Source organism: Eulemur rufifrons, chromosome 16 (assembly GCF_041146395.1).
Source record: "Eulemur rufifrons isolate Redbay chromosome 16, OSU_ERuf_1, whole genome shotgun sequence".
NCBI classification, from domain to species: Eukaryota; Metazoa; Chordata; class Mammalia; order Primates; family Lemuridae; genus Eulemur; species Eulemur rufifrons.
Window position 1 is genome coordinate 74,498,508 of NC_090998.1, and position 22,845 is coordinate 74,521,352.

Below are 22,845 nucleotides of genomic sequence, written 5' to 3' on the forward strand. Positions count from 1 at the left end.
AATTCTTATTGCAAAAGAAGTTACCTAGAAGGATCTATCTTCATAATAATTATGCCAATTGTAATTCTTTTAACAGCTATTTATGTTAGTCTCAATATCTTTTTTCTTTCTTTTTGTTTTTTTTTTTGAGACAGAGTCTCACTCTATTGCCTGGGCTAGAGTGCAGTGGCCACTGTCATAGCTCACTGCAGCCTCCAACTCTGGGACTCAAGTGATCCTCCTGCCTCAGCCTCCAGAGTAGCTGGGACTACAGGCGTGCACCACCATGCCCAGCTAATTTTTGTTTTTTGTAGAGATGGGGTCTCGCTACATTGCTCAGGCTGGTCTTGAACTCCTGTCCTCAAGTAATTCTCCCGCCTTTGCCTCCCAAGTGCTAGGATTACAGGTGTGAGCCACTGTGCCTGGCCTTGGTATCAAAATTTTAAATATATATTTCAGAGACAGTCTTATCTAGCTAGTCAATTTTAGGTTCAAAATCACTGGGAAAAGATTTCTTCTGTTACCTAGCAGTCGGAAAATTAAGTGCAGTTCATCTTCCACGGTTGATCCTGGAAATAGAGGTCTTCCAGAAGCCATTTCAAAGAAAATGCAACCAACACCCCTTTAAAATATATCATGAAAAAAAAAAATGAGCAATCCATTTACATATTATGAAGCACAAGAATCTTTTCCTTAAGACTGTCTTTCTGGAGAATTCTGTACTGGTTTGCTACAATAACTCCTGCAGACATATTTTAGATTCAACTAATTTGTGAATGTTTACCCTATCTGTCTCAACTTCCTTATTGCTATGTACATTTTTCTCACTTAAAATGTCCAGCTCTCCTTTGCATAATTCCTAAAGAATAACACTAACAATAGCTAATAGTGACTGATTGCTCAGTATGTATTAGAAACTATTTTAAGTGCATGAATTATTATCTCATTGAATCTTTATATTAGTGATAGTGTACACCACGGACTGAAAGGGGCAAGACAAGATAAGATGGAAGACAACCAAATGAAGAGATGGTTATGGCAATCCAGGAGATGACAATGGCCTGAGCTAAGGTAGTGGGCAGCAGGGATAGAGAGAAGCAAATGATTCAAGATTTTGTGATGCAGAAAGCAGAAATAGAACATGTAGGTACGGGGGTGTGTGTGTGTGTGTGTGTGTGTGTGTGTAAGAAGGAAGATAAATAGATGGAGGTTCAGTGAATAAATACTGTCATCTATGACTTAAACTGATGTGAATACATAAGTGTAAGACATAGTCCTTCCATTAAAGGACTCACAATCTAGCCACTGTATATAAAATTTACTTTTACATATTAAAATGTTACATAGAAAGTAAAATAATACAGTTGCTACGGATAACAGTATGGTGGTTTCTGAAAAACTTAAAAATTACCATACGATCCAGCAATTCTGCTGCTAGGTATCCATCCAAACTAACTGAAAGCAGGGTCTTGAAGAGATATTTCTATACTCATGTTAACAGCAGTATTTACAACTGCCAAAAGGTGGAAGCAACTGAAGTGTCCATCAATGTATGAAAGGGTAAACAAAATATGACATATATATTCAATGGAGTATTATTTAGCCTTAAAAAAGAAGATGATTCTGAAACAAGCTACAACATGGATTAACCTTGAAGACATTATACTAAGTGAAATAAGCCAGTCATGAAAAGACAAATACTGTACGATTCCACTTATATGAGGCACTTAATAGTAGTCAATTCACAGAGACAGAAAATAGAAGAGTGGTTGCCAGGAATAGGAGGTTAGGAGGGAGAATAGGGAGGAGGAGTTTAATGGGTAGAGAGTTTCAATTTTGCAAGATGGAAAAAGTTCTAGAGATGGATGGTGTTGATGGTTGCACAACAATGTGAATGTACTTAATGTCTCAAAATAGTACACTTGAAATTGGTTAAAATGGTAAATTTTATGTTATGTATATTTGCCACAATTAAAAAACATGAAATAAAAGAAGAAAAAAGTTATATGAAACAAGAGTTTATATAATTGTTCAAGACAACAACAGAAGTAGGTTTATGACATCACTACATTAAGAGTATAGACAATATATGTAACCACAGTTCAGAGGAAGGAATTGCCACCAGAGGCTAGGGTGTATTCAGGCAAGAATTTATGAAAAGCTGTGTTTTGCAGTTTACTAGGCACAGATCCCAGTTAGAGGCGGTGAGTAGGCATTTCAGGTGCGTGGACCAGTTTGAATACCCAGAACAAAGGTGGGAATTTTTGAGGTACAGTGAGTAGGCCATCTGGCTAAAAGGAAACGTTTGTGTTGAGAAATACTGTGAAATAAGGTGGAAAAGTAGTTTAGAGACAGCTTACAGAAATCCTTAAATATAGACTGAGGAATTAATGGTACTGTATCCTATAGGTAAGGAATGGGGTGGCAACAAAGGTACTTTGAGTATAAGAGTACCAAAATCAAAGTGGTATGAGAGAAAGATGACTACGATATTTAAATTACTACTTTTATTTCAACTTAAGGCAGGCAGATTTTGGTGAATATTAAATGATCGAAATAACAATTTTGTTTTAAATTACTATGTATCAGACACTCCTTTGAGTGCTTATCTGTATTAGCTCATTTAGTCTTAACATTATCTACAAAACTTCAAAGTAGCTATTACTATTCCCATTTCCTTAAATGAAGAAACAGAGGCATGGGTCAGTAATTTAAATATGGTTATTATATAGTTATACATGGTAGAATTGATATTTAAATTTAGGTAATCTTGCTTCCATGCCAGAATGCTTATTAATCACTGCTTATATTTATGGTCGTTTAAAATAATACTTCTTTAAAAGTCAAATATGTATCAAGATGCCCTGTGTTAACAGCTATATCATTTCAAAATTATAAGTGGCAATAACATCTGTATATATATTTACCACATGTCAATCTGTGTCGAGTACTCTGAGGAACCAAGAAGCACATCAGGTGGCCGGTACCACAGTGTGACAACTTCATTTGAGTAGGTCTTGGTGGGAACTGACTTGGCTCTGGCTAGTCCTTCATAGTGAAAAGAAAGCAAAGAATTAGGAAATAGCTATAATGGATTTCTCAGTCCCTGTCCTCACCATGACTCCATTCAAAGGGATGCTGAGATGGCTACTCTATAGCTTCCTGAAGTTTCAAACAAAATTAGTTTTCTGAAATTTGTTGAGGGCATGTGGTCTTGGGTTAGCAAATCCTTATACAGTTAAACTAAATAATAATAATTCCACAACCAGAGACTATGCTTACTTTTATATGTGAATGTACCTAATACAGTGTGTGGGTTAATCTAAACTTAAGATATATTTCTTTTGTCCATGACTCAAGACTCCAAAATTATTTTCTAGCTGAAATTAAATTAATCCAAACTAGGTCAATGACACCAAGATACACAATTTTATTTCTTAAAGATTAAGCTTTTGTCACCTTTTAACCCATTTCCAACCTTTATTTGCTATACCATTTTTTATCAAAAATCCTGAAGTTTTTGGTTCTTGATTCTGTTGAGGTTAACTGACAACTTCCTTGCAGAAATCTATTTAGAGACAGTTCCCTTGGAATAAATTACAATGCTGTTCTGTACTTTCTTCATAGGTTTTAAGTTATATGGATAATTTTGGAATAAGACAGACCTTGCTGCCTTTGGATATTATTAATTGCTGTAAATGATGTAAAACATTTGTCATTCCTTTACCAATTTAACATCCACTGATTATCCAGAAATAAAAGCTAGAGTTCACAACTTTATCTTGAGTCACTAGTAGCAGAGAGTTCTTATTAGTTCTAAACCTCTAAATTCTGATCACCTAAAGAAGCAGCAACTTTAAAAGGTGTCTGAAGAAATATAAATTTATCTTACCATATATTTTGAGTAACAAAATATTGAATTCTTCAATTCAATTTTTAGGCTGAGGTTGCTGTTATGTATAATTTATATATCTGATTAAAATATTAAATAAGATGCCATAAAAGGATAATTCAATACTTTATTAAATTGGATAATCACATAAACAATACCCGAAGTTTAAGTAATGAGGAAGGACTCACACTATTTCAGTTTAGTACAATGATTAAAGGGTGTAAGTGGAACAATGTTGACACTACTTTATTTAATTACAAGTTTTACTCTAACATCCCAACTTGGTGACATAAGTCCAAAAAATTACATTTTCATACCAGTTTTGGTATTAGCAAAATGAAAGCAGCTTTCTGATCTCTCTTCCTGATATTAAGAATGATGTATATGGAGGCAAAGGACAGGGCTATAAATTTGCTTATCCTGTAACTTATACCATTAAGGCAAACTGCCAGTTATAATATCCTTAGTAGCTTATTCTTCTCCTGGGAGAATTCAGAACTAGGGTGCTTGTCCAAACAGGCTCCTGGTTCACAATTAGAATTTCAGTGTTGGCATGAAATGAAATAAACAATAATCTCTCCCAAACCAAATTAATTGTGATATGGCATTATTATACAAGCCATTTTCTAACATTAATGAAAATGTCTGTCTGTTATCAGTAGTTCCTAGACCTCTGAATTTCACTGATCATGGGAAAAGGGTAGACTTTCAAAGGGATCGAGAACAACTTACAGTGGTAAACACTCAAAGTTACATGACTCTCCCTTACATGAAGTCATAACTGTATTCACTATGCAACCAATAAATAAATAAATAAAGTGATAGAAACAAAGTTGATTATACTGTCTCATGTAGTAATCAGTTTCTTGTTGGCCCATGAGAACATAAAATTTACGTGGCTTGTTTTGTAGAGGTTAGAAGCAAAATTTAAAGCACTTAGATTATTTCCCAATAAAAGTAGATATTTGATGGCCCTTGACATTCCTTTTGCATTTCTAATGTCCAAGCCAGGTTTCTCTATCATTGGCATTCACTGAGCGACCGAGCGAGCGAGAGAGAATATATAACAATTAAAAGGGAAAGTTAGCAACATAAACTATGCTAAGAAGAAACTTTATAATCTACATAAGCATATGCAAATAGCTTGTAATTTCTTGTTCAAACACATGTGGCGCACTCATTTCTTTTTTAAGGAAGGAAATACAAACAGTAACTTACCTTTCAAACAAACGGCAAAAGTATTAAATGAGCAAAATGTACAGGAATTTCAGAACAAATTCACCATTTAATAAGAGTGAACAATAATCCTTGAAACACTCATATTTATCAAATTTAATGAAATACTCCAAAAGTAAAACTACCATAATCATTTATGAAAATGCTAACTGTGGAAAACTGTACGGACTTTTAAAAACTAAGTTCTACTAGAGTATTCAAACTCTCAGAATGTAGAATACAAAAAAATTCAAAGCTACTCTAAAAAGTTCCTTCAGTATGAAAAAGTTTATACCTCCTAGATGCAAAAATAACACTTAATTTAACTTTCAAATCCCTTAAAATTAGATTAGCCAACGAGATACAGATAAATGGTGTCGATTAAACTATTGAGTATATAATACACATAGAGTCATGGTGGCAGGTAGGGAGCTCCTTTCAGTAGTGGCTTCTAAACTCTTTGGTCTCAGGGCACATTTTGTATGCTTAAAAATTATCAAGAACCCAAAGAGCTTTTATTTATGTAGGTTGTATTTATCAATATTTGCCATGTTAGAAATTAAAACTGAGAAAAATTTTAAATATTTACTCGTTAAAACACTACTCATTATATGTAGCATGAATAATATTTTTACGAAAAATGGTTTTTCTAAAAACAAAAATTAGGAAGAATGGCCCTGTTTTACATTTTTGTAAATCTCTTTAAAGTCTGTTTTAAAAGAAGACAGCTGGATTTCATATCTGCTTTTGCATTTAATCTGTTGATATACTGTTTTGCTATATATCACACTATACCAAACATACATATCACAATATATACACATACATGAAAAATTAGATCTCACAAAGATACGAAGTTAGGAAGAGGAGGAGTATTTTAATAGCCTTTTCTGATAATTGTGGATAGTCTTTTTTGGTACTACGTAAGAACTAGAAAGTAAGTTGTTTCTTAAAAGTTATGAGGTAACTGAAAGTATATCAATGAACTTTTCATACTTCTGTTACATTAAAATTAATTGGTCTATCTTGTGCTTTAAATGGATTTTTTTACCCATTAGTGATTCTATAATACTATGCATTGGTCAAATAATGGTTTTCTGATTTATACATTACAAATATTTATACACTTCTATGGCACATCAAAAAATCTTATTTGTTAATATCACCATCCATCTCATTGGAAGTCTCTTAAGTACTGGAAACCTACCAAGTCAGGACAGCAGATCCAAGTTTCCAAAATCTAAATTTGCTTGAAAACTTGAAAATACTTTCAGTTGATTTCCTTGAAATGATAGGTTTACTTCATTCATTTTTAAGAAATGTCTGCCAAATACCTAAGTATGAATAACCACAGTTTGTCTGCCAGTCATTTCTTTCAAGTAAAAATGGTATTCCTTGAGAAAAAAAGGGCTTGCACACAATCACATGAGCACTTTTCCTTGTGACAACCATAGTATTTCTGTGTGCAGCAAATGTGTTTTATGTATACATCCCATTTCATGACACAAAATACTAAAAAGAAATGTACTCAAGGAAGGAGATTTAATAAATTAATAAATTATACTGCTTCATCAAACACCTTTTTAAGTGTAACTGACACTTTTTTCCCTTTAAGTGTGTAAAGGTAAGAATACAATGATACACTTTGGTGACACTGCCTTGGTTTATACTAAAGAACCAGCTTTATCCCTTACAGCTTTTGGATCATCAGTATAAATATTAACATGGTAAAAACGGCAAATAATGGTTAGTATAACTTTGGTAATCTATTTTGCCTTTGGAGACCCCCTGAAAGGGCCTCAGGAGCCCTACAGATCTTTGGACCATTCCTAAGAACCCATGCCTTTTAGTATAACCAATTTAAATCACCCACCAAAGTTCTGTCAAATATCTCATTCTGTGTGCTACAGAGAAAATTTCTAAACCCACATAAAAGCAATGACACATTGTGACAGTGCTTGCTCTTTTAAATTTAGCCACCTGGAAGTATTTATAAATATCTCATACATTCCATACCAAAATCTGCTAGCTTTAATTCTCCTTTTTCATTAATGAGGAGGTTCTGTGGTTTCAAGTCTCGATGCAATACCTTTCTTCTGTGGCAATATGCCAAACCACGTAGAATTTGGTATAGAAACAGCTACAGAAACAAATAAATAAAAATTAGTTTTACAGATAATGAGACATACTCTGGTATAAGCATAGATTATGATAAACAGAAAAGCAACTGGCCTAGAATACAGTAAAAGAAAAAAAAAGTAATCACATCCTTAAGTACAATGTCTTGTCCTTATATAGTTGGTTTCTAAATTTTACAGTTTATTGTTCTATTTGAAGCATCTTATTTTCCTCTAACAGTATCTATGAAAATAAATATCATAAATAATATGAAACTTCATCTTAGCAGTAATAGTTCATTTATTATAGAAAATGACTTAAACAGATTTTCATAAACTTACAGGCCTATTAGGCTTAGAGTTTGATCATGAAATTTTGGCAAACAAATAAGCAACCCCTCCCACTCACCCCCAAAAAAACCCTGATTTCGGGCAGTGTCTTTAAAATAAGGCATCAGAATTGGTAGTTTTATGAAAAGTCCGAGGTATCAAAGAGAATGGTGCTGCATAGCTCTGGCAAATTACTTGTTATAAAAATAACCTAAACCAGCTTCTATCACCCACCTCCTGGGTACTTTACTTTCAGCACCTCCTACTCAGCCTTCAAAAATCTGCTGTGATTCAGCAAGGGGCATTAGCACCATGGTGCTCTGAATGACTCTTTGAAAAATGTAATTCCTGTAAGGCGAAGGTAGAGTTTTTGTTGTGGATTTTAGAGGAAAGAGGGTTATGAAACACAGAAGGTCTTTGATCCTTTAGGGTTAAAAAGAAAGAAACTCAAGTAGAGAGGATTCAAGAGTTTACCCTCAATTCATTTGCTGGTGAAAAATAGAGCATCAGAACACTGAGAATAAGCCAAGGCGGCAGATGCATGATGGGCCTAAAAGGAATTTCTCAGCAGCAGGGTCTCTAGAGTCCACATAATCACATTTTTAAAACTCTAAAAATTACTATTTTAATATATTCCTGTTACATTTTATGTTTGGAAATCATAAAGGCAATTTAAACAAATGATAAAATGCTTTCCAACTTAAGCCATGTAGCGCTGGTTTTAAAGATAAACTTCTCAAACCTCTGTCAAATTATGATAATTAAGGGACTTACTTTCTTTTCAAATTATTGTCAGTATAAAAGCAGGAAAATGAAATAAAAACCACAAACAGAAAGATATACAAATGACACGACACCTTGCAAAACAAAATGTAAAATATAATAACAATTCTCATAGTATATATATGGAGATACATTTAAAGCTCTATTCTAAAATTCTTAGCCATGTGTTATCCATATGTTCTGAGCTGTCTTTTAGTAACAGAAACTGGCTCTCCTTTATAGCCACCAAATTTACTATTTAAAAAAAAAACTGTAAGTTTAAAGTTACTATCTACAGAATTAGAAATGTCTCAAATATCCAGCTGAGACAGCCTATTTCCAGAATAGGTTCTCATAAGCTATTGAGTAAGTTTGGATAAATAAATCTTTGCTAAATTTGGAGTATACCAGTCAGGTCAAAGAAACCTACTGTAAGAACACAACTATGTCCAGGGCTTTTATTTAATAGCTTTTGGGTTTCATCTAGTACTGAACAGCTTTTCTAGCATTACTTGAATTTTTAGATATGCTATACTAAGAAAACACATCAATTATCTTACTTTTGCTCCTGAAAGTATAGACTGGTATTTACAGCATGTTCACAAATATCTGCACGTTCCTGGCCTTATTCATTAGACCAGTACTCTGAAAAGTTGTTATTGTTGTGAGTTTGCCATTTAAAGGAAGCCTTTCACCAAATGCACCCATCACCTATATTTATTTCAAACATCTGTTTTTTTTTTCAAAGCAGAATATACCTGTAAATGTATTTTATATCTAGAATAATCAGTTGTAACATGAGTGTTACATCAGAAGAATAAAATAGTTCTCCAAAAAGGTATGATCCTAAGAAAGCTATAGTGCAGTGAGCAGAAGTTCTGAATAAAGACTGTATGTTCAGAGGACAATAATTTATTTAAAACGCCAAATAGAAAATACTGAAGAATAGTTATGAGGCTGGTATATTTCATTAAGTAATCTATTTGTCTGTTTGTTTTTTTGAGACGGGGTCTCACTCTTGCTCAGGCTGGTCTCGAATGCCTGAGCTCAAGCGATCGATTTTTCCATCTCGGCCTCCCAGAGGCTAGGATTACAGGTGTGACACCCGGCCCTTCCATTAAGTAATCTAGCTCATCTATGCTTTAAGGAAAATTTAAAATAATACACTAACACATACCTTCACATTATGCATACTCATAATGTTTCCACAGTCATCCATGTACTGTTTTAGGTCTTTATCCTGAAAAAACACAGCATTTTAGTATATGATATATAGTTTTCAGAATGCATGGCTGATTCACTTAAAGTATTTAATCTTTAAAAATAAGTTGTTCTTCAAGGAAAGATACTGGACGTACCATACACATAATTTAATTAAATACCAATAACTAAACAATAATGTCCCTGGAGCTGTCAAAAGGTTTCTGCTTTATTAAAATTAAATTAAATACTGAATTTTTATGAAATGCTTACCAGATACTCAAAGACCAGAGTCAAAGATTTATCTGTGTGAACAATGTCATGTAAGGTTACTATATTTGCATGTTTTAGATCCTTTAATAGTGAAACTGCAAAACAGAAAAGAAAGCCAATTAGTCTGTGGTAGCCAGTCTTTATCAAAACCTGAAGTAAGTTTAACACACAAACTGACTGGGTTTAAGAGTCATCCACCAAGGGGATTGGTAGCAAAAATTTTAACAGAATAAATTTTTTCTTTTCATTTGTAGATCTGGGTTTGATATTACAATACTTAAAATTGTCCCCAATATCATAATACTCTCTATATCACCTTGTTTTTTTTTTCTTAAATCTTAACTTTTTGAGACTTCTGGGATTAATTTCGATATAAAGTGCAATGTACCTTTTTTTCCCCTCCACATTACCAATCATTTGTTTGAAACTATTTTCTGGATAATACATCTTTTCTTTATAAAATGTTATTATAAAATAAATATGTTTACACATTATTTATGTTTAAGCAGCCAAATTATAGTTACCACGTTCCCTGTATCAATATATAACATTACCCTAAGTCAAATATTAGTCAATGACAGTGATTTTTAAAGACCTCATAACATTTCATTATAAGCTATACAATAATATAATTAATGAATTCCTTTCTTTTGAGTATTCTGGTTTTAGAAATTAACTTTTTGAAGGTCTAATTATATCTTCTACTCATCTTTCTGTGTCTGAGTTCTTTTTACTTATAAAAAATAAACACTTATTCTGCAGCTTTAGTTTTAAAATGTTCTATATAAACATTATACCTTCTCTTATAGCTGTGCAGGGTGCACCTTCTTCATGTTCCAATCGGATCTCTTTTAATGCCACCAAATTCTCTGTCAATTTACTTCTTCCTTTATATACTGTTGCATACGTACCCTACAATAAAACATATTTTTAAAGGACACATCAAAAGTATCATGAGAGCCTATCGAATACCATCTGTACAATAAAGAGCTCTAACTGAATTTCTAATTTCTAAGCATATGTTAAATTCCATCTTGCAAAGAAAAATCTACAATGATCAGTGTTGAGTTTTCTTTTTTCTTTTCTTTACTTTTCTTAAAGCTAGTCAAGTGAAGCAGTGGGAGTGGAGAAGGAACAAAAAGTCTTGGTTTTTCTTATAGCAACGAGGTCTTCCAGTTCCTATACACAGCTTCCAAATTCTTGTAACACTACAGAGTGCCTCACAAGTATGAAAACATAGAATATTTAATTTATTTTTTGTATTTTATTTCAGATTAACAATTGGATTAATAGCTTTTAAAATCAAAGTTGCTTTAGCTGCAATGGGGTATGGAGATTGAAGGACTCTAACTGAGCATATTAATTGAAAATATAATTAATAGATTGTTAAATCATAAAATTTTTACCCATGTTTCCAGACTTTTCAATCTTTGTACATTAACTTTCCTTTAAAAAATAAATATATTCTACAGGAGATCTCTTCTATTATTGCCAGGATAGCCCTCACACCCCTTTAAGGCTTCTGTATTAACTCTATTATTTTCTTCACCCTTTCTTTCTCTGGGAGGTAGGCCATTTCTAAATTAGTAGTACTAGTAGCAACTTCAAAAAAACCGAAGTCTTAAGAATTTCCTTAACCTTCAATAAAATGTGTTTTTATCTTTAAAGATAGTATTTTGATTTTTCACAGGTTTGAACTCATGCAATTTCCCATCTGACAGCACAGACAGGAGACTGCCATGAGGCTGAGTGACAACTGGTTGCCTATTGTTACCAAGAAAGCATAATACTTTGTGCTTCAATAAAAGATTACAAGCCTATAAAAAATACTCATTTCCTCTCAAACTGATGGGATCATTTCAAGGATTGAAGGGTTTTAGCCCTTCTAACTCTCTATTGCCTTTTTAGAACAAGTATATAATCTTGTAGACAATTGTGTTTACATTTTTCCCCCAGCTTAACAGAAACTGTAGAGAGGAGTTTAGATGATGAACAAGAAAAGAGATGTCTTACATTTTTTAAATAAATATTTACTTACCTCTCCAAGCTTTTCCAATTTGATGTAGGTTTCCATTTTCCCAAACCCAATTTCTGACTGAAAACAAATAATTATAAATTTAGTATTTATTCTTAAAATTAAAAAATTCATCTCTTCCCCAACTTTGGAAACTCTCCTACACTAAAGAGTGTCTAAGAATAGAAAAATCTGATCATAATCAAGTTGTTGATATCTGTCAAGTTTTAAAATACACCCAATGTCCTAACATTCAAAGGTTCAAAACATATCAAAGTTCACAATTAAAACTGTCAACCCATCATATAGATTAGTTAACATTCTGTTTTGAAAAACATTTTGTTTTATCTTAAGACCTTGGAATTTTAAAATAACACAGGGATTTTAAGATACTAAAGAATCTTATAGAGTATGGCTACTTGGGATTTTCTTTTTAACAAAATTACAAAATAAATAATTTTCCTACATATTTCCCTTCATGATTTTTGAATTTCTTAGAGAGACCTACAAACACAAATTACTATTTGTTTTGGGTTTTCCAATCCAAATATAATGAAAAAGACAACTGAAAATGACACTGTATTAGGGATCAGCAAACAGCAAACAATATAAGCAGCAGCAATGCAAATTTAATTCTGGCCACAGGGGGGGAAGAAAAGCTTTAAAAGTGAGTTCTCAAAACCCTTGCTCTAAATCTTAAGAGCTTGCTTATTTTGTTTGGAGATGATAAATGGGGTAGATGGAATACAACTAAATATGTAACAGAAACCCAACATTTTAAAACAAAAAAAGAAACAAAACAAAAAAATCTTAATAAAAGATTTAGGGAAAAAAATTTTTAGACAGACTGAAAGTTGACGACTGAGAGTAGAAACAGAAAAAAGTAAAACAGAGGAGAAGAATAAAATTGCTACTATCCCTGTGTCGACAGTTGAAAAAGTAGTAATAATCTAAAGAAAAGATTGGCTTCTTGCTTACAATTACAATGGTGCCAATGCTCTTAAATAAAAAGCTAGTGAAAGGAAAAAATGTTCTTTTATACATAACTTCAGTTCTCAAAAGTGTAAAAATTATGCTAGGTGATTAAGTACTAAGTTTTAGTCAAGGTCCAAAGATGCAATTTTTCTGGAGCTGTTGAATAAAATTAAAATGATCCTTGATGATTAGACTTGGCATCACTCCCCACTTTGGACAATAGGATAAACTGTCCAAAGCTTAATGGACAAAGTAGCAGAGATCCCTCAAAAGAATTTTTATCCTTTTGTTACAATGATATATATCATGTTAAAAGCCATGTGGAAACTGCATATCCAGTAAGTACTTAATTTACTTTTGGTAAACTAATTAAAACTGGTCACAGGTATTACTGAATGACTGAAAAATTATTTCTTTTTGCATTCTTTATGACTTTTTTCTATATATGGTATTTTTCATAAAAACATTAAATTTAAAGAATGAAGTTTTAGAACCATCATATACCATTCACCCATGTATTGTCTTGTATATGACTCAGCATTAAGATTTTGTTTTCTACTAACAATAACCATGCAAAATAATGAAGTAAAACCATAACACATAACACTTTCCAAATACAAGTGACGTTTTTAATTTCAGTATGGACAATGTGGCAAACAGTCCACTATCTGGTACATGATAGCCTGATTCTGAATATCTTTTAGTTTATGTATGTTTTGTATAGCCTACTTACATATGACCTTAAATCACTTACTTCAAGAACAGGCTAACTGCCAAGATCACAGAAATTGATAGAATGTCTTTATTTTCTTATACCTATCTCTGGAATTCAGGTGCTTAAATTCACAAATACAGAACTACTGCATTTTTACCATGAATTTTAACACTTGTTACCATCTTTTATGGAGGAAAAAACACTATATTGAGAATAAATGGAAACTAGTCTGAACAAAATAATGAATATCCCTGAAAAAATATTAAAAATGTCATCATCTATAACAATGAGAAGCACATGGGAAAATGACTATAAGCTAGGAACTTTTTCTTCTCAGAAATAGGGAAATTTTCTTATTCATCCTTTTATCTTAAATAAATGAATACTAGTATGCCCTTAAAACATTAAAAACACTTTGGTCCAATGGTGACTATGACAAATGTTGAAGTTTGCTTTAAAGATTAGGTAAGTGTATTACAAATTAAAGACCGTAAAGACAAAAATGTTTTGGAGATTTCTATAGCACATAAGGCATACAAGGAATAAACTATAAGGTATGCATCTAAAATTTAATATTACAGAGAATCACTCTTCAGAGAATGAAATTTAGTGACATCATTAGAATATGCTGAAAGTCAGTTTTTAATAAAGGAAAGGAAATATTGTACCATAATTATGAAGTGAAATTTAAATTTGAATAATTAGTCTATAAAACAAACAGCACTACTGAATTCCACCCATGTAGACAGAGAATTCAGACAAAGCCACAGTCACACAAGTGAATTGTCTGTCAGATCCTAATTCAAAGAGTTAAAGCGTACCCACCTCCTATTTTAATAATGTCTAACCTTAAGGATTTATACATCCAAAGAGTAACTTACTGAATCTTTAAATGAAATTTTTGGAAAATTTTGCTTGCATTTTTATCTGCTGAACACGACAACATTAACAATAGATATAATGACTAGCTTGTTGACATGCTCTCCTACAGAAATTATTCAGAGGACAGAGGACAAAGCTCATTTATTCAACATTTACCCAGTACAATGTTAGGTGATAGGGAGACAGTGAAGAAGACAGATATGATTCCTGCTTTTATGAGTTCACAATCCAGATTAAGTTCCACCCTAGATTTTAGAATATTTTTAAAAAGTTTCATAAAAAACAGAAATAATAGCTACAAAAATGGGACAACAAATTTTAACATAATATAAAAAAACTCCCTTAATTCTGCTCGCCAGACTAATTTTTTCTGATACTTCATTGTTAAAAGAAAATTCTTCACTTTTGGCAGCCCCAAGCAAATTCCTATTCAGATGGCTCTTACAGCATAAGCATGTGAAAATTTAAAATATGTATGAATATACCCTATAATAGTCTTCCTATAATTCAGTGTCTGGGCAGCACCAAGCATTATGGGAAATTTTACATTTACTTTGGATCTAGCAACATAATTACTACATCACAGTACGAAAGATGTTTTAACATGCTGGAGATGCTGCCCCTTGTCCATCGGATACATTCAAAGATCCCCACTGGATGTCTGAAACCACACATAGTACTGAACCCGATATATACTATGTGTTTTCTTATACATACATACCCAGGATAAAGTTTAATTTATAAATTAGGCATAGTAAAAGATTAACAATAATATTAACAACTAATAATAAAATAGAACTATAGTAAATACTTTAATAAAAGTTATGTGAATTATGGTCTCTCTCTCTAAATATCTTGCTGTACTGTATTGACCTATTTTCGGACTGCAGTAGTGGGTAACTGAAACCCTGGAAAGCCAAACTGCAGATAAGGGTGGACTATTGTATGTGCAGAGGCTCTATAGGTGCCATTTTAAGAGTAGACATGTACAAAAGAAACAGTGGGGGCAGAGGTAAGTTTTTCAAACACCTATATCCCTCCCTGTGAGAATTACTGAGTTACTGACAGAAATGTGTTTTACCCCTTAGCCATAGGGGTGAGGGGCAGGAAAAAGATTGAGAACTTCTATTCTACTTGGTCATTTTGCCTTACAAAAATTGCTGTTAACATCATCATGATACCACCTTAATCCTGTACATAATATATTTCTCAGAGACATCAAGACTTGAGACTGTATTTTCTTACCTACTCTCAGAAATAAGAAAGGGCTACATGTGATCTATATTGGTAAAACCAGGAATGAAAAATCCAAATGGTCATTAAGAAGGAGTAGACTCTTAAAATATATATAACCTATAATTTTAATGTAATGAGACAAATTTTTATATACAGATAACTTTCATTCTAATGAAGTAGAACTTAACAGTCTCACAAAACTTCCACTGGGTATACCATCATAAGTGCAATGAAACTCTGATGAATCCTATCTGCAGATAGGCTTTCCCATTACTCTAATATTTAACTAAATGTTGACATGTGAAGAGTTAGAATACTTCATTTCTTATCAACCATAAAGGAATATTAAATAGCACTTCACAAATCCAATAACCAATCTTTTTTAACAAGAGTTACGATGACTAAATGTAATGTGATGGCCTGGATGGGATCCCGAGACAGAAAAAGGACATTAGCAGAAAACTAGTGAAATCTGAATAAAGTGTAGAGTTTAGTTAATAGTAATATACCGACGTTGTTTCCTTAGCTGACAAGTATATCGAATGTTAGTAATAGGGGCATAACTAGGTATGTGGTAGATAGGAACTCTCATATTATCTTTGTAGTTTTTCTGTACATCTAAAACTAAAATTAAAAGTTTATTTAAATAAAAACTCAATGGGAAGGATTAACTTAAGAAAGGGAGACTGGACCGGGCTTGGTGGCTCACGCCTGTAATCCTAGCACTCTGGGAGGCCAAGGCGGGAGGATCGCATGAGGCCTGGAGTTCAGGAGTTCGAGACCAGCCTGAGCAAGAGCGAGACCCCGTCTCTACTAAAAATAGAAAGAAATTATATGGACAACTAAAAATATATACAGAGAAACTTAGCCAGGCATGGTGGCGCATGCCTGTAGTCCCAGCTATTCGGGAGGCTGAGGAAAAAGGATTGCTTGAGCCCAGGAGTTTGAGGTTGCTGTGAGCTAGGCTGATGCCACAGCACTCTAGCCTGGGCAACAGAGTGAGACTGTCTTAAAAAAAAAAAAAAAGGAGACTGAATACATGTGCGGTTTATATGGATAATGGATATTCTAAGCATCCTGAAAAGATGGGCTATGAAGAAGTGAAGAAGGACAACTTCTGAATATTAAAATAATGAAAGAACAGAATGAATATAGATGTAGGTAGATTTGCATGTCTATTATTCAGAAAATGAGGGAGTTTCTGGTTAATGGCCACTCTCTTTTTTAATCATGTAGGAAAAGAGATCATCTGCTTAAAGTGAGGGAGGAAGAGTTGACAGTGTGGTACACAGGCAATATTGAGGGTCCATTTGAGGTTGATGGTCAAAAATTTATAGATTTGTATGCCTTTTTCCAGCAAAAATTAATTCTGTGGCTTGTTTCTTAATTCCCACTCAACCAAATGTTCTATGTTATTTGTACTACCTCTACTTATATATTGTTATTAGAAAACGTGAAAACAACACACCGAAAGTTTTATACTTTCTAAAACAAGGCCAAATTGTACATCTCACCTTGAAAATATATTTTGTTTTTTAGAAAAAGGATATATTATACACAGAAACATGAACTCTAACACATGTAAAGAATATTTTTCTCTCCCCATCTCCTTTCCATCCATCCCTAATCTTTACCCTTCTCCTTCATACATAAACCTAGGGTTCAGATGTTTATATTGAAGAACTGACCTCCTTGAAAAAAATTTGTCAAGTTTACAAAGGAATCTATTATTTATGGAAACATGAATTCTAATACATGTGAAAAATGAGTTTCTTTTCCCAATTCCTTTCCATCCATCTCTTCATCTTTACGTGCCCACTTCCACTGCCTATGTTCAAATATAACATAAACCTAGGGTACAGATTTTCTTTTCTTTTTTTATTTTTTGGAGACAGAGTCTTGCTCTGTTGCCCTGGCTAGAGTGCAATGGCGTCATCATAGTTTACTGAAACTTCAAATTCCTGGGCTCAAGCAATCCTCCTGTCTCAGCCTCCCAAGCAGCTGGGACTAGAGGTGTACACCACCATGCCCAGCTAATTTTCCTATTTTTTGTAAAAAGATGGGGGCTCACTCTTGCTCAGGCTGGTCTCAAACTTCTAAGCTAAGTGATCCTCCCACCTTGGCCTCCCAGAGTGCTAGGATTACAGGCATGAGCCACCACACCCAGTCTCAGATTTTCATTTTGAAAAATAATTTTCTAATATATTTTTAAAATGTGCTTTAGTGAGGTAGATGAATAATGAAAGAGATGCACTGACAGAAACCAAAACACAGCTGGCATGATTAATCTGAAATGTATAAGCCATTTCAGAATCAAAAAACAAGGGAGATGGGTAGGAACACTTAACCATAATAAAAACTCCAATCACTTTTCATCAGAGGGCACTGTTTTCCTAAATTTCACACACACTTTGCAAGACAGTTCTTAATAGAAGCCCATGGTGATTAATCATACTTTTACTCCCAATTGGAACATATATAACTTCAAAATTTATCCTAAGTACCAATCTTTGTTAAAAATTGATAGCCAAAGAAAAATTTCACTAGACACAAATGACAAAATTATTCCAATAAAAACATCTTAAGCAGTGACACAAAATTATGACCATTAAGTCTGAATCAACATCAAGTCTGTATTACACTTTTACCATATTATATATTGGTGAATGTCCAATAACAATGTGCTCACAGTATATACAGCATGAAGTTGTTCTATCTTTTAGAGTATCTAACCAAAGCAGAAGTTTTTGGTAAATAAAAAAATTCCATGATATAATACATAAAAAGGAGATAAAATAACTACTGGCAATCCAGGAGTCATAATCAATTTCTCCTCCCTCAGACACAAAGTCCAACTGGGTACAAGGTTCTGTCTATTTTACGTCTTCATGGTCCCTACGACCTATGTTCTACTTGTATTTCCACACGACTGCCACATTATCCCTAATTTTAAATAAATTCCTACCTGCCTCTAATCTTTTTCTCCCTCTAATTCATTGTTTACAGTTTTCCTGAAGCTACTGCTATGAAACAAAAATGCGACTTTGTTTAAATTAATGTCTTTGATGTTGTCTCATCTCATGGGATAAAGTCCAGACTCCTTGGCCTGACATCTAAGGCTTTTTACATTCTGGATCCATCCTATCCTTTAGGCTCTATTTTTTTAATGTTATCCCATATTTACCCTTTATATTAAGTTCTAATTTCCCCAACATAACATATACATTCATACCTCTGGAATTTAGTACATGAAGTTTCCTCTGCTTAGAATACCCTTCATTCATTGACTACTTTCAAACTAACAAATCCCTACTCATCCTTCTAGGGCAAGTTTAAGTGCTATCTCCTCTGTAAGATTGTGATTCACAAAGACATTTTACTTTCTGCCTCTGTTTTGTTGTCCCATTGTACTTTATATGTATCTCTACAATAGGACAATATATAGTCATCCAAAAGAGATCCTCACAACATTTACAATCACCTGAATTTACGTCAAAGGTGATACTTTAACACAGAAAGTTGTCCTTTCAATAAACAGTGCTGGGTCAATTGTAACATACTGGGAGAAGATGCTTGCAAGACATAAAACTGACAAAGGTCCTTTATACAGAATGTATAAAGAATTTCCATAAATCAATACGAAAAAGGCAGAAAACACAACAGAAAAGGAACAATAGACTTGGGTAGTTAATTCACAAAAGAGGACATCTAAATGAGCGATGAACGTATAAGAAGGTAAAAATGCAGAATAAAACAATGAGAGATCACTACCTAATCACCAGAAAAGTTAAAATAATAATTTTAAAAAGACAATATAAAAAAATCAGCAAAAAGAGCAACCAGAACTATTACATACTAGTGATGCAAGTATAAATTGGTACAACCACTTTGGAAAACTGTTTTGACAGTATCTAGGAAAGCTGAACATATGCATACAATATGGTTCAACAATTGTACTCCTAGGTATGCACTCAATGGAAATGCTTACATAAGACAACCAAAAAACATGCATAGGAATGGTGACAGAAGTGTTATTTGGTAATAGTCAAAACCTGAAAACAACCAGAATGCTCAAAAAGAAGAGAATGGATAAAGCATAGGACTTTTTCATAAATGAAACACCATGTGACAATGAAAATAAATTAACTATAACTGCATGTAATGGCACAGATGAAATTCACAAACATAACACTGAGCAAAAGAAGCCAACCACAAAAATAATACGTATTATATACTTCCATACTTACTGGGATACATGTTGTATAATAAACTTTGTGTAAATATACATGTCTATGTATTTGTAGAAAATGTACTTTAATATATTTAAAAAATAAGAACATATATGCGAATGAGGATTTAAAAAGGCCCAGATATTAAAACATACTATAAAAACAATATAATTGCAACAGCGTGACACACATGGTTAAAACTAATCTTTAGCATTAGAAGGCAGGGATTATGGCTACAGTTGAGGAAAAAGGAGGTATTAAGTGATAAGAAAGGGAGCAAAAGAGGGTTTCTGGAATTATGAAATTTTCTTTTATTAATCTAGGTACTAATTATACAGGTCCATTAACATTGCAAGAATTCATTAAGCCATACAATTATGGTTTGTGTACTTCTCTGTGTATCTAATATGTATTAATATATATGTTTATACATCTAGTACGTATCTAGTAGACATTTATAGATCCAGCATGTATTCTGTACATCTAGCATACATCAATACAATTTACCAAAAATAGGCTGGGCGCGGTGGCTCATGCCTATGATCCTAGCACTCTGGGAGGCAGAGGCGGGTGGATTGCCTGAGCTCAGGAGTTCGAGACCAGCCTGAGCAAGAGTGAGACCCCCGTCTCTACTAAAAAAATAGAAAGAAATTATCTGGCCAACTAAAATATATATAGAAAAAATTAGCCGGGCATGGTGGCGCATGCCTGTAGTCCAAGCTACTCGGGAGGCTGAGGCAGAAGGATCGCTTAAGCCCAGGAGTTTGAGGGTGCTGTGAGCTAAGCTGACGCCACAGCACCCACTCTAGCCCAGGCAACAAAGTGAGACTCTGTCTCAAAAAAAAAAAAAAAAAACAATTTACCAAAAATAAAATATAACTTAGCTTAAATCTTATTTCAGTAAGCATCTTATTGGATGCTTCTTAAGGAAGCTTCTTAAGGAAGTTATGAATGAAAAATGATAAAGGTAATATAATAAAATTTAGCTATTTAAAAGTTAAGTATAAAACTTACTTTAAGATGTTTACACTCAGAAAATCAAACAAGTAGATCTGATGGTGTAGGTACAGGAGACCAAAAACTTACTAAGGAAGCTCTACGAGACCTTCGACTCATTGGTTGATCAAATGGTGGACTGTTTATCTGCAACTTCTCGAGATAACCATCAGGTATTCTGATATCCGCAGGCAGTGATAACCGCTTATTTAAATCCTTAAAAGGAAAAAAAGGAGGTAATCAAAAATAGAAAAGACAAAAGCATTTGACTTTTAATTCACAGGCTCTAATATATTATTTCTTAGTGATCAGTAACTGTAAAGTCTTATTGCAGTTGCAAAATTATCTACATTGATTATATATAATATACTCAAGACAAAATTATTTACTGGAAGTAAAGATATACAATGAAGTTTTACAGATATGGTACTTTGCAACCCCAGTTATTTCTCAGTCCTTTTATCGATAAATTCAACTTGGAATTTACTTTGAAATTCTTATACTATATAGTAGGAATAGGCAAAGACTACCACAAAATGTGACCAGTTTAAATAATTAACCAAGTAGATACTGTACGATTTTGTATGCAACATGGTGAAACAAAATTAAAATATTTTATTATTGCTATGTTAATCGTATTTCTATTTTATTTAATTATAGAATTTAAGCTGGGAGAAACTTAAAAGGGCATCTTCCTTATATCATCATATCAAGAAATATAAATCCTATATAAAGAAATCTCTCCTATTCATAATAGAAAACAAACTATGAAACAGAATAGAGATATATAGGAACTGTATAAATATTTACCCACAGATATGTCTTAAATATAGAAATACACAATGTTCCCAAATGGTTAAGTTAAATAATGAAAAGATACTGGTGCTCCCCATATTAATTTTATATTTTACATAATCATAATCAAATCCCAATACGATTATTCTTGAGACAAAATAAAATGCCTAAACTTTATCTAGAATAAACAGAAAAAAGTATCCAAAAACATTCTAAAATAAATAAGAATATATAGGTGTGCACAGGAAAGGGAGAAAGGAAGTCTTTTCAAATATTAAAATATACTATAAAAAGAATATAAAGTGTGTCACCTTTGGGGAGAAAAAAACAAATTATAGCTCAATGAAGAATGAGAAAATCCAGATATAGACCCAATGCTAAATAAAACTTTTAAATATAAGATACAGAAAATCATATATATATATATATATATATATAAGAAAAGTAAGGAATATTTTTATTATTATTGTGATAAAATTTAGTTATAAAAATAGATATCAAGTTGATTTCAGGCACTGAAAAATGCTAATTTATCATTTAGGAAACTGATATTATTTTCCTTAACTGATTCAAAAGCAATCTTTAATAATAAAAACGTAATCAACCAAGCTGATCATCATTGTCTCAACAGCACTGGTAACAATACTGGTCCTTTTATTTTAAAACATGTTTAATTTTTTTGCAGGAAACTATTTTAATGTACACTATGTACTGATATGGTAACAGTCATAATCAACTTCTGTCCTCAAGCTTATAACATAATATTAATAAAGAAAAGGAAATGAATTCTTATATTCCTTTACATGGAGAAGTAACTTATATGTGCTACAGAGATTAGTAGGTATAATGGACCACAAAAGAAAGGATACTCATCTTTACAATATAATACAAGAAAAAAAGCTGGCGCTTACTTTATTTATACTTAAAATTTGAAATAAAATATATATAAAATAAAATATGAAGTACACAGATGAATCTCAAAAATACAATTAAAATCCTATTTTCTAAAAAGACAACTTTGCTAATGTATCATTCTTGAGTTTTTAAAAATTCATTTCTCACTAATAGAGAACCTTAAATAATTTTTTACAGATGTGAACAACTATAATTAATGTAAACCTGTCTTGGGATAACTAGAAAAGAGGAAATATTCACAAACTACAATTCACTAATGCAAAGAAACAACTCTTTTACAAGAGTCATTTGCCTTCATGAAAATTTTCAAAAGAGCATTT

At 32.7% G+C, this 22,845-nt stretch overlaps 1 protein-coding gene across 2 annotated transcripts in view; it reads right to left on the minus strand.

The window, feature by feature from the left end:
- The window catches only part of CDK17 (cyclin dependent kinase 17), a 90,779-nt gene that overhangs the window by 7,456 nt on the left and 60,478 nt on the right, over window positions 1–22,845 (minus strand). For both annotated transcript variants that reach the window (XM_069491721.1, XM_069491722.1), the window contains 8 exons: window positions 20,906–21,031; window positions 11,807–11,863; window positions 10,566–10,680; window positions 9,769–9,863; window positions 9,473–9,535; window positions 7,103–7,226; window positions 2,907–3,027; window positions 504–601 (listed from right to left, as the gene is read on the minus strand). In XM_069491721.1, the coding sequence (XP_069347822.1) occupies window positions 504–601; window positions 2,907–3,027; window positions 7,103–7,226; window positions 9,473–9,535; window positions 9,769–9,863; window positions 10,566–10,680; window positions 11,807–11,863; window positions 20,906–21,031 (799 nt within the window). The remainder of the gene's footprint in view (window positions 1–503; window positions 602–2,906; window positions 3,028–7,102; window positions 7,227–9,472; window positions 9,536–9,768; window positions 9,864–10,565; window positions 10,681–11,806; window positions 11,864–20,905; window positions 21,032–22,845) is intronic.